The 13,553-nt window shown below is 33.1% G+C and overlaps 2 protein-coding genes across 2 annotated transcripts in view; both read left to right on the forward strand.

Annotated features, from left to right (window-relative positions):
• The first annotated feature begins 1,087 nt into the window (after window positions 1-1,087).
• Window positions 1,088-13,553, forward strand: part of LOC130890914 (uncharacterized) — a 150,418-nt gene continuing 137,952 nt past the window's right edge. The window contains exon 1 of the mRNA XM_057795321.1: window positions 1,088-1,451. The gene's annotated coding sequence lies outside the window, so the exon portion shown is untranslated. The remainder of the gene's footprint in view (window positions 1,452-13,553) is intronic.
• Window positions 7,191-7,532, forward strand: LOC130904270 (uncharacterized). Its single transcript, XM_057816934.1, has one exon. It carries the CDS (start codon window positions 7,191-7,193, stop codon window positions 7,530-7,532), a length of 342 nt encoding a protein of 113 aa, XP_057672917.1.

Below are 13,553 nucleotides of genomic sequence, written 5' to 3' on the forward strand. Positions count from 1 at the left end.
TCAAAATGAGTAGGTAGCATCTTAATCCTTTTATTGTAATACCTATTCGAAACATTCGACCAAGACGTTTTGGTAAGGAACGAGGCAAAATTAGACTAGGTTGAGAAATAAATCGCCATGTTCCGGATTTTTTGTTTACTACAACTTGGTAACAAAAAAGTTGCTGCCTCATTTGCGAACATGTGTTGGACTGCAAGGGACAAACAAAGGGGTTCCATAAGGAAATTTCCTTATTGGAAAAAGGCTATCAAAGGAAATGAAGTCCAGTAGTCTTAAAAAAGACCCCCCAGAAGCCAAATATCCATGAAAATCGTAAGTATCTATCTATCTATCTAGGTTGAGAAATATATCGCCATTTTCTGGATTTTGTTTGCTACAACTTGGTTACAAAAAAATTTGCTGGCATGTGCTGGACTTTAATTTGAATAACCTTTCGGCAAATATTGATGCTGCGAGGGAAAAAGAAAGAGATTCCATCAGAAAATTTCCTTATTGGTAAAGCTCATGGATATGGGTCACGAGTTAATAAAGACCTTCCAGAAACCAAATATTCATGAAAATCATTATCATAATATTCTATTTTAGAAATAATATATCTCTAAATATAGCTGATGTTCGTATTTCCACTCTGATAATAAATCGGCTCACACTACAACTCTCAAACTAAAATGATACTAGATAGACAAATAATTCGCCATTTTTCGGAAATTTTTTTTCTTATTGGACCACCCTCGTATAATACTTTTAGTCGATGATCTATCAGTCATGTTTCTTGTTGGAATACGATATTTAGCACTTTTTGTGAAAGTTTATTATCAATGAATATAATAATATTTGACACTAGTTATAATTCTTGGATTTCTTATGTCTTTTTTTCATGATGTAATTTGTCACCAACAATTACTTTATAATTTTTTACCATATAAAATTCATATACGTAGTATCATAATGGGATATGCTATTTTAACAATCGATAGGGCCGACTCTAGGATCCTTTATCGCCGCCCTTGGTAGGCCCTACATTCGAACGACGCCTGCGTCGAGCCGCCCTAATTCTCAATACTGCCAGACAAGTTGGAAGCTCAACATGTTGTTCCCCCACGTTTTCCCAAAAACATTCAACAGCTTCGCAGCAACAGTCTAACACCAATCACACCGAAAGAAAAAAAATGTGAAAACGGAAAACCTCGCTTAAAAAAATTCCGTGCAATAATTCTATTCCCGAAAATGTAAACATTATATTTATGTTTAATCTATAAACACTTTTAGGACTAAAAATAGTATCTGTGAATTTTCTGGACTCAGTGCCGTATTGGATACGATGCGAGTATGAGTCGGCCTAATTTTGTGTAAACTTTTGTTTAAACTAATTGATATGAACGTAAAAAAAAGTTACCAGTCATTATCGGCAGTTTTTGGTTTACTTTTACGTTATTTTGATATTATGATAGGTAAGTACGTTTTTTTAGTATTATATATATGTCTATATGAAAAAAGACGAGAGCAATTTCTTGTATTAAATATTAGTTATAACAGTATAATATATATTTTAGATATATTCGGGAAAACGCAAATTGAAAAGATTTCAAATTTCGATCTTTATAAAACATTTCACCTATAACTCATACTTTCTTATTTCATCGCCGCGTTCATCTTCCAGCATCAATATTTCGAGTATATTTCGGACCTTTTGACCTTGTAATCTTTTCAATTATTCATGAACTTGAATTTAACTACCTCCGCCAGTACATAATTTCCGACAAAAATGCTATCCGATTTTAATATAGTTCCCGTTGAATTTATGATTTGACTGGCAATTACTGAAAAATCGAAGCTGGATGAAAATCCATCCCAGTTGGAACTCATACAGGTGGCTACAGGATTCTCCTTTCTCCTGAAATTAGGTCAATATATGCTTATGAGCCCCTGTTGAAAAACTGACCGTGCTGGAAGCAGACATGAAATTCTCTTGTGTGAAGTTGCTGCAAGTAAATTAACTAGATTTTAAAATGAAAAGAGTTCACGGTATCTTGAAATTTGGAATTAGTAAATATATTTAACTTGTTATTTCAATTATTTTTCTAGTATTTGTTTTTTTGGAGAATCAATCCTTTTATAAACTAAGAATTCCTCGGGTATTTTTCAATTTATAGCGATATTTCAGCTCGCAAATCGTCTGTTAAATCTACATTTCCAGAAAATTTGAACTATGAATCAATAGTTTCCGTTTATACTGGCGAAAAGACAAAATCTTCAGAATCCACTTCGAATTTTGACAATATCGGGTCTAGTGATAATAAATGTCGTTGTCCAATACGTTTTTAAACTAATTTAGAAAAATTAAAAAGAGTAGGAAGCATCTCAATCCTTTTATTGTGCAATTATTGTTATCCCTATTCAAAAAATTCGACCAAGACGTTTTGGTAAGGAACGAAGCAAATGTTAATCACATGGGATAACATCTGGAGAATATGTAGGGTGAAAGAGAACGTCTCATCACAATTGGCGTGGTTTTGAAGATGCTAGTAGTTTGCGGTAGTGTGTTATGAATTTTTTTTCTTTCAAAGCTCGGTCTAACCTCTCTGTTGTTCACTGTACACTTGTTGGTTCATAATAAAAAATTCCTTTTAACACAAAATGTTATTTTCGAATGAAAGCCATCAATTTTAGTTTTTTTACTATTCTTCAACTATTGTAGCCTTCAAGCACTCATTTTTCATCTCCAGTAACAGTTTGCTCAAAAAATGACTAGAGTTTTGGACTCTTTGATACTGGTAGTTTCCTGTTCATGTAAAACAAGCTGTAGTACTTACCAAGAGATGGTAATAGTTTCTTGCTACCATCTTATAGCTATCGTAAGATTTATAACCCATTTAAATAAAAATAAAAAGCAACTTTAATTATTTGTAAACCTATTATATAAAAAATTGATGTTAATGGGTTGGAATTCTTTTATAAAATAGAGTTATTAGTCATATTAATAATGTTCAATACATTTATTAACACATCAACTCATTATTTGAAATAAGAAACAAGAAGAGGATTTATTTGAAGAACTAAAAATAAAATACATCTATTAAATCAATGAAGAAGAAATTTTCAGCATATTTTCATTATTGTACTTTCTTCTTGATCAATTTCACACTTAGTCCAGCGAATTTACAATTTATCAAACAATATGAAAAATCAATTTTGGAAGCAAAGTTTTGGAATAGATAGTAATCGAAGGGTGCAAGATCAGGTAAATGTGGTGAATAATAAGATATTTCGACTAGTTTTCTGCAACAGTAGCGTATAAATGCTAGGGTATATTTTGATGTAAAGAAAATGTTTTCGTCAACATATGCTTGTCAACAAATCCTCATGAAATTGTTCCTTCTTTTCCGAAATATTCAATGAAGGTTACATCTTTGGAATCTACAACAATCTGTAACAAAAAATGGTTTTCGCTTTTTCTCGGATGAAGTCCATTGATTCGACTGTATTTATATCGTTGGGAGAAAATGGTCTATCCAAGTTCCATCTACTGTGACATAGCGAACGAAAAATTATGGATTATATTTGAAAATATCAAAAAATTCATTTGCATCGCATCGCTGCATCCACCTTCGTGGAGTTTGAGTATAATATTTACGAAACTGTTCCTCGGGTTTTCATTTGTTTTTCCAAGTCAAAAATAATGTTTAATTAACACTCGACCCTTCCTTCACCTATATTTATATAGCAATAAAAACAATTTTCTTTATATGAATATGAAAATGATGATATACGAAACATTGTTAAAGCTAACAATATATTCACCGTAGTGAAAGTGGAAAATCACTCATCTGTTAATTCGCACTCGTGTGATATCAATTGTTGGAATAATATTAGAAATAAAAGGAGAGATAAATTTGGAAAAGTCAAAACAAGTAATTATATAATCATTACATGCACTTTTTGTCAAATAGTTTTTCAACTTCGTTATCATGTTTTGCTACTCGACTAAGTTCACTGATTTCTTGACTTACTTCTGTTGTTATCGTAAATTGTAGTCCTCGATTCATGGATCTTGTGTTATGAACTTCATTTTTCACCTCCCCCCAAAAATAAAAATCGAGCGATGTGAGGTTAGGTGAGCTCATAATTCGAAACAATCGTGTCTCTATTTTCAGCCGTTCGCCCAACTTCGTTCACATTTAAAAGTGAAATTTGGTGTCAGGGTAGCCTCTAAAACATAGACCAGCTGAGAAGGTGACCATAGCCACAGGCTGACGTAGCATTTAACTAAAAATATATATGCGGCTCACATTAAGAGGAAGGTTATTCAATTCCATTTTAAAAAAACTGTTTAAACAATCAACGCGGAAAAGAAACCTATTATTCGACCATACAACAATTATTTACTTTCTGAAAATCTTAGTTTTGAGACGATACAACCCCAATGGTTGTTAATATAGCCCCATCAGTGAAAATATATTTCTTTTTGCGATTATATATTGGTATGAGGAATTTACAGTAATAAAATTTGAATTTCTATTTACTACGAGGGACTGTACAAAAATCAAAATGTATACATCTTCTTTTTCTAGTGCGCATCCAAATCTTATGTGCCAACTTCTGATGAACACTACACGTGTTTGTGTAATACCTATATCATTATTTGAATTAAATAATGACAGATAATCTTAGAAAAAGTATAGTGTTGCAATTTTTATTAACAAGTTTCAAGTTAACAATTTAAAATGGCCTAAACCAGAGATATAACTAATAAGTACGGCGTAAGCAGCACCAGCCCGCTCTTTACACCACTGCTTACATCTGGTAAATTTAATTTAAAAATATCTGACCTTTTTAATTGAGGAATTGTGTGTTTTAATATTCATTAAATAGGATAACAAATCATTTTAGTCATTTCTTAAATGTTATTACAAACGTTTTTCAATATGATACAGTATGATCTTTTATTTTATCTCGAAAAGTACGCTGAATTATTTTTTAAAAAATATATTTTGAATTATACGAGGATGGTTCCAGTAGTACCTGATTTGACCAAGAGATGGCGGTTATTGCTGAAAAAATACCACTGTATTAGAAAGTTAACAATCTATACAGCTTATGTTTCAAGTTAGAAGACGCCACGTTGTTTAGTATTTGTTTGGCAGCCATTAATAGTGAACGTTTTCAGAGAATTTGTAAACATGGACAAAATGGCCATCTTTATGTGATACAATATTTTTCTTTGAAAGGCTTTAGCTCAATCAATATAAAAGCTGAGGTCTAGGTGAGACTGCACATTCGAAAGAAAGAAAATTCACAAAGTGGTACTGGATGATCGTCGACAGAAAGTGGGCAATCTAGTAGACAAAGTAGGCATTTCAAAAAGTGCGGTACATTGTAAATAAACAAAAATTTGGACATTAGAAAGTGGTGCTCCAGATGGGTGCGTCCTGACGATGTTTCCAACGAGTGCTTGGCAATAAGCACAAGAATAAACCCAAAATTTTGCGCCGTTTCACAACCATAAATGAAACGTGGGTTCATCACTTCACACCCGAAGCAAAAGAGCAATTAAAACAATGGACCTAAAAGAGAGAACAGGCTCCAAAAAAGGCAAGGTCATGGCGACGATTTTTTGGGACGCGCCTGTAATAATTTTCATTGACTATCTTGAAAAAGGAAAAACTATCAACGGCGAGTATGATGCGAACTTATTGCAATCAAGCTAAAACGGCCGTATTTGGCTAAGGAGCAAGTGTTGTTTCATTAAGACAATACACCAGCTGACATATCGGTTATTTCGATGGTCAAAATCAATAAATTAAAGTTTGATGCTACATCACGCACCCACTTCGCCAGACGTAACTCCCTCGGATTATTTTCTGTTCCTAGACTTATAAAAATGACTCGGTGATCAAAGATTTTCCAACAATGTCCGCAGAAATGGATATAGAACTTATTGAACATCGCTGGGAAAAGTGTATGGAGCTAAAAGGGGATTACGTTGAAAAATAAATATATTTTTTTCCAAACTTTTTGTGTTTTTATTATGGGGCCACGTACTTTTGGGACCATCCTCGTAAATTTACGTCGATGAAGAGGATTTTCATTGAAAAAGATAAGGGTTTGCCTGATGAAAATATCAAATATTCCCAAACCATTATTCAATGAAGAAGATTATAATATTCAAATATACAAGTTTCGAGTTATTTTATTGAATACGTTTATTATTATGAAGCATTTCGATGGAAGCAACATTTAAGGCTGGAACAAATAGACTGAAAGTGTGAAGTATCAATTTTATCATTTGAATCAATACTATCAATTTATAAATTTCTACAATATGATAGCTTATCTTTATTGTGAATGAACTAATACATATTAGTTGAATTCGTCTCCAGCTTCTCCGAATAAAACCAGTTTCGATAATTGCTCTTCCCAACCTACACCCGAGATTCTGCGTTTTTCTTCCGCAATTTTGATTGAGTAACCGCCCTGAAAAGTTAATTCCGTTTCAGTTAACTAATTGTTTGATACCAAATCAACAGATACGTTCAGCATGTCAATCAATAACTGTCGTATACTTACCAACCTTGAAACTAGGTCAACTGTTAAGCTTATCCGAACTTCATTGTTTTTAAACAATATTAACAATCTCCCTATTATCCCATTTGGATAGGGACAATTCCACTGCCGTTAATCGTTCGATTATTATATTATATATTATAGTGACTTGTAATCCCAGTTCACTATCCTTAAAGAATATTCGATTTCAATCTGTAGATATGTGGAAGATAATTATAGAATTCTTTATCAAATTAGCCAATAGCCTAACAAATTCATCATAGTTCTGGCGTATTTCTGAAGGTTCAGTAATATGTATTACTTTTCGAAGTTTCTCAAAAAGTCATAAAACGTCTTAAAATCGCTATTAAAACTGAAATACTAAATTGGAAAAAAAAGAAAATCTTAAGGTATTCACGAAATATCAAACGAGATGATCAAGTATGGAGGTATCACGTTACACGAAGAACTATGGACTATTCTCAATAAAATACTTGACACCAAGAGTATACCATCAAAATAGCAGAAAGTATTTTGATTCCAATTTACAAAAAATGTGAAAAGAACGATCTACAAAATGATCAAGGTATTAGCTTGATGAGTGCAGTACAAAAACTTTCAACTTAAAATTTTTAGCAGAAGAAATGATGTCATCTGGTATATCTGAGGAACAGCAGGGATTCAGAAAGAACAGGTCTGCTATAGATGCTATTTTTGTGATCTTCCAAATTAAGGAAAAAGCTATAGAGTTCAATAAGACAGCCTATATGTGCTTCATCGATCTCACCCAAGCATTTGATAGGGTACGATTAAGTAATGTAACAATTCTACTGAAGAGAAAGAAGATTCACCCAAAGATAATAAAAGTAATTGAAGACCTGAACACCGATAATTACACATATGTCAGAATGGAAAATAAAGTGAGCAGTAGAATAACTGTAACGGCCAGTATCAGACAAGGAGATCTTGTTCAGCATCGTAATGGATGAGATTGTGAACAAGGTAAAGCAAGCTGGAAGAGGATACCGGATGGAAAACAAAGAAATAAAAAGAGTATGTTATGTTGATGAGGCAGTGATCATTAGATAACTTACAAAGGCTACTGTATAGGTTTGAACAAGATGGGCGAGAAATCAGCGAAGGAAATGGAGAGACCACGTGGACAGAATGTTTACACGTTTAGACGTTTAACGTAGGATAAAGAGGCAATTCAAAAAGTGCGGTAGATTACATATAAAAAATTTGATATTGTGATTTTTTTGTTGAGCCATACACTACTGTGATCATCGTCGTATGCTAATTGGCTGTTTAAAAAAATGAAATGATCGATCAAGATTTTTAAGCATAAATACAAGTGGAATGACAGTCAATAAATTTTAATTTCAATGTGACTAGTTTGGTAGACGTAGAAGTCTCCTTAAGGCACCGATTATAAGAACGAAGTTATGAAATCGATTTGGGGTATTTTCGCGAAACTTGTGCAGTAAAATTATTTTCAAGATTTCAATCGGGAAATAGATTGATTAAAAGAGATAGTTTTTGAGGATTCCGCATGTATTGCAAAAAGTAGAAAGCTACAACTGCTTCTAGAGATAAGAAAATCCATTTCGGCAAATCTGACAACTTAAGCGATCGGTAAAATTATGATGAAAATTCACCGGATAATCCTCAAAAAAAGTTTTACTAAATATCCGTCGTCGAGATCGCTTGGCATGACAACGAAACAACATTACGCCTACTAGAATTTTTAAAGAACGAAATCAACATTGTATGTGAATTTGCAGTTCGAATGGAAGTCAATACCATATTCTTCAAAAACTGCACAGGGCAGAGAAACTCCTACCGCTGCAACGATCAAAGAATGTCAAGACAAGTTTTCAGTACGAATACTACACAAGATATTGGGTAAAGTAACAAATCGATTGCTCCAAATCCACACTATCTATTGTGATTCAATCTCAAAATTCATACGCTTTTTTATTAATTATACTAAAAGTTTTTTTATTTTAATTATATATATATATGGAAACAAATCTCAGTGGTTTTGTCAAACAAATATTTTAATTGGGATGCGCGCGCCTGATTAATGATTTCAGTGCTCCAGTTGGAAGTTGAAATTATTGTTCATTTAGGCATAAGTTATGTAAAAATTCGTATACGTCTGGTTTAAACATAAATATTTAAACACAGGGAAGAAAATTTCAGTCTAATTAATAAATGATAATTGAACACAACTCATTTTATTTTAGTCGACCAATATTTTTGTTTCTGTTACCTATAGAATTCATCCGGCTTTTTACTTCTTCTAGAAATGCAAGAAATGAATCTTCATTGACACTTATATTTATTAGTTTAGCAAAATATCTATATAAGTAATTTTCACTTGAAGAATCGTCTTGATTTTGATAGAAAATTAGTTTTGAAAAAACATATAAAACTATTGATATTTCAATTTAATTCGTTCTTTATTGAAATATGATTTGACATTGGCAAGTTGCATAATTATATTAATCAATACAACATAAAATCAAAATAGAAATATAAAAATCTTTTTTAACCACTAAATATAATTTTTCCTTTGTTATTACCTTTCAAAAATATGTAGCTATTAAATATATTTGTCTAAAAATAATCTCTTTCTTGTATTTGATTCCGCTTCAGAAACTTTTATAATTCAATGTATGTTTTTTTGATATTTCATGGTTTGTTGATGTGGTTTTTTTTATCGCATTGATGACCTTTCAATCTATTTCATAAATACTGAGATATTTGTCCCATGAAAACAGCGTCACAAGCATTACAAGGTACTTGATATACAGGGTGAGTCGGGAGGAGCGCACCAAACCCTAGAAGTGTATTATACACGTGAAAATAATGTGACAAAACCCATATGTTCTTATCCGATTTTCATTTGTTCTCAAATTATGGAGTAATTAAAAATGTTCATCTAGTTTTCCACTTATATCTGAATTTTAACATTATCAAAGTATGCCATGTTCGAGGCTCAAAGGCATTTGATAACTCTGACGCTTTGACGAACTGTCAGTATACAGTGAACAGTAACTGAACGTTTAATTTCGAATTTATGTGATCCCTAGTGTTGTAAAAAGCTACTTATTCAAATTCAGAATATCCAAATATGGTGTTTGTTTATGGTTTCTGTAATGGAAATGCTACAGCTGCTGCTGAAGAATATCGTCAACTTTTTCCACACCGAAGATATCCTGATAAAAACGTATTTATTAGAGTTTTTAACAAATTGGGCGAGATTGGTAAGCTTCCCAGTGCTAACATATCATCTGTACGCGCTACTCGACAAGGTTTGGTAGAAGTAAAAAATATTCTGCATCTAGTAGAAGAAGATGCAACTACTAGCTGACGGAGAATTGCCACTCAATTGGGGAATTCCACAAAAAAGGGTGATAAAGGCACTCCACGAACAAGTCTTACATCCTTATCACGTACAGAAAGTACAGCACCTACAACCAGAATATTACGCTAACCTTATGGAATTTTGTCGGTGGATAAATAATAATCATCGTGTTGTATCGTGTATACTCTTTACAGATGAAGCTACATTTACCCGTGATGGTATTAATAATACTCGTAACTATCATGTATGGTCGGACGAAAATCCCCACGCAACAGTCGAAAGCAATTTTCAACATCGGTTTTCTGTAAATGTGTGGTGTGGTGTGGTTGACAGTTATTTAATTGGCCCTTTCAATTTGGAGAATCGTCTCACAGGAGACAACTACCTAATTTTTTTACAAAATGAATTACAAAGCTTACTAGAGGATGTTCGTGTGAATATTAGAATGCAGATGTACTATAAGCACGATGGAGCTCCTGCACATGTCGCTCGTCAGGTCAAGCAACATTTGGACGAACGTTTTCCAAGGAGTTGGAGGCTCCATTAGTTGGCCTGCAAGATCTCCAGACCTCACACCACTAGTCTTTTGTTTATGGGGCTGGATGAGAAATGAAGTCTATAAAATAAAAGTGTGTTCATGTGTTCATGTGTTTAATACACTCCTAGAGTTTGGTGCTCTCCTCCCGACTCACCCTGTATAACTTCTTTTGTTTTGAGGTGCTTTAGATTTTAGTTTAGAGGAAGTTTTCGATAACGTATTATGTCCTTTATGATTATTACTAATATAATATTCATCGAACTAATTCGATAGTTGTGGGGAAAGCTCTTGTACATATGGTAAGGACAAATATTATGATGTTTTCCAAATTTCTTTGACAATAATTCTTAATTACATATTATCACCATTTTCTTAAGGGAACGTTTTCAAATTGAGGTTTCCTTCAACTTCCCAAGTTAGTGGGCCATACGACTTTTTGTTTAACTTGTGTAGTATTTTCAAAGTTTTTGTTTAATGCCATTAACAAAGCAGATATACCAAATATTTTATTTATCGAAGAGGTATAAGTAGTTTGCCTTTAATCACTCATAATGTTCATGTTATGTTCATTTTACCTAAAATCTACTCGATATCAAGTGACACCGTTTCTCTGAATACTTTATCATGTCTGCTGTCCCATGAACAAGAGTGATTAGATTGTTAGTTTCTGTGTTAAGTAAATCTGACAATTGGATTAGATATTGAATTGATGCAAGTCTAATAAGTTCTATCATGGAAACATTAGAATGTCCAGCCTATAATTATTACAAGTAAATTTACGTTCACGTTATAAATATATGCTTTTGAAACATTTAATTCGTCTAATGAATGTATCTAATTTCACAAAAATTCTCAAAAAATCTCACTGCGACTTTTCTAGAGCCTAGAGCTGGACAACCAATTTCACGGTATAAACATTATCAATAAAGCCACAACCAGTTTTGTGATTGTATCATTGTATTTTAGAAACGTTTTATTTCAGTTTGTTGGTAGATAATTGGGTACAAATAGCTACTCCACCTTTTTCTTTTTACAGAAAACCGCATTTTTATTTTCCGCAGAGACAATTTTTCAACAGGGCTTGCGAGCATATAAATGACCTAATTTCAGACGAAGAGAAATCCTATAGCCACCTGTATGATTCGGGTCTGAAATGGATTTTCATATAGTTTCGATTTTTGGGTAATTGCTAGTCTCACCGAGTCCATGAAATCAAGAACGAAATATGAGTAGGCAGACATTTCTGTTTCAATTTTTCAGTATTTTAGACTAGCTTCCAATTATCACATTTCAAACATTCATTGGGATTGAATATAGTGAAATATATGATAGTAAATTGAAAAAAATATCTCCGAATCTGCTCTACTCTACTCTACTTTACACCTACAGATGGTACCAACAAAATCTGTACTAAAAATTAGAAAAAATATTCATAAATATTCAGTAGCTGATTCGAATGAAAAGTCCTCTGTATATTAACAAAAAGGTGAGTCAAATTCTGTTATATTCATCTAGATAGTTTCTTCTTATAGTCGGTCCAATACTTTTCAAACCTTTCTGTGTTTGTCATTTTTATAGAACCGTTTTTCTTTGTTATCAAAAGAGATTTTCGTTCTAACAGCGACTTGCATATTGGATTGTATCTTTCCTATGAGTTTTTTTTTAGTTTCGAAAACAGCAAGCAGTTGCTAGGGTTCAGATCGGGAGAGTGTTGTCGGTGACCATCGTTTTTATTTACTTGACGTAGTACATTGTGTTGGTAAAAGAGAATTTGTTTTTCCACATTTCAAATCATCATCATCATCATCATCTATCAGCCATCTTCCATCCACTGCTGGATATAGGCCTCCTCTAGTTTAAACCATCTATCTCTATCTTGAGCTGTATGTATCCAATTTCCTACAATTTTCTTTACATCGTCACTCCATCTTGTTGGCGGCCTGCCTCTACTTCTCTTATCCATTCTTGGCCTCCACTCCAATATTCTTTTCGTCCATCTATTATCCGTCATTCGGGCTACATGGCCTGCCCATTGCCATTTCTTTTGGGCTATAATTTCAATAATGTCCTTAACGTTTGTTCTTCTTCTTATGTTCTCATTTGTAATTCTATCCCTTCTCGTAATTCCCAATATTGCCCTTTCCATTGCCCGTTGCGCCACTCTCATCTTTCCTGCAGTTTGTCTCGTGAGGGTAAGCGTCTCTGCCCCATAGGACATCACAGGTATAACACACTGCTCATATACTTTTCTCTTTAGGCTTATTGGTAAGTCTGATTTCAAGGTACTACTCAACTTGCCAAAAGCTATCCATCCTAACTGTATTCGACGCTTTATCTCACACGTTTGGTTATCTCTTCCTATCCTTCCTATCCACATTTCAAATAGTTATAATCAATTTGCAGTATGTATGCCAAAATATAGAATCCATAACTTTGCCATACTATTGTTCTGTTTTTGCTCGTTTTAGAGGTCTTACACCAAATCCAGTTCACTGAAATGATTGGTGTTCCAATTTAGGCTAATTCACGTTTAATCTATAATCATCATCATTTCATTTTCCCGGTTGATTAAAACAGTGCTATGATTGATTATTACTTTGTGGTTTTTGTTGCATTGTGAGGCCCATGCGGAAAGAAACTGTGGGGATATCTGGTGATATCTATAGGAGGGGCGAGTCTAGACATACATGTGGGGATCAACAGCAAAGAATTATGAAAAACGGTATATCTCTTACAGTGAGTTATAGCTCATAAGTTAAAAGTTTTCGTAATTTGTTTATTGAAATCTTTTATGAAAATGTGTCAGTTGATTTAAATCAATTGAAATATTGGAATTACTGAAAAAACATGAGTGATTAATACGTTCCATTTCTATAAAGGTCTCACTTTGAACGTTTTTATGTTCGACGAGGAAAATTAGATGAAAGTCTCATTTTTGTATTTCGAGAGTTAGTTTTTTTCTGGAATTCTTTTTACTGCCATTATTTTATTTCACTCTTTGTATCTATAAAAACTATTTAATATTAGACGAACTACAATCACAAGCTGATAGATGCCTCCCTCAACGCAAATCAGCTTGCGCTTTGAAAGGATACTTTG

This window comes from Diorhabda carinulata, chromosome 2 (genome assembly GCF_026250575.1).
Source record: "Diorhabda carinulata isolate Delta chromosome 2, icDioCari1.1, whole genome shotgun sequence".
Taxonomy (NCBI): Eukaryota; Metazoa; Arthropoda; class Insecta; order Coleoptera; family Chrysomelidae; genus Diorhabda; species Diorhabda carinulata.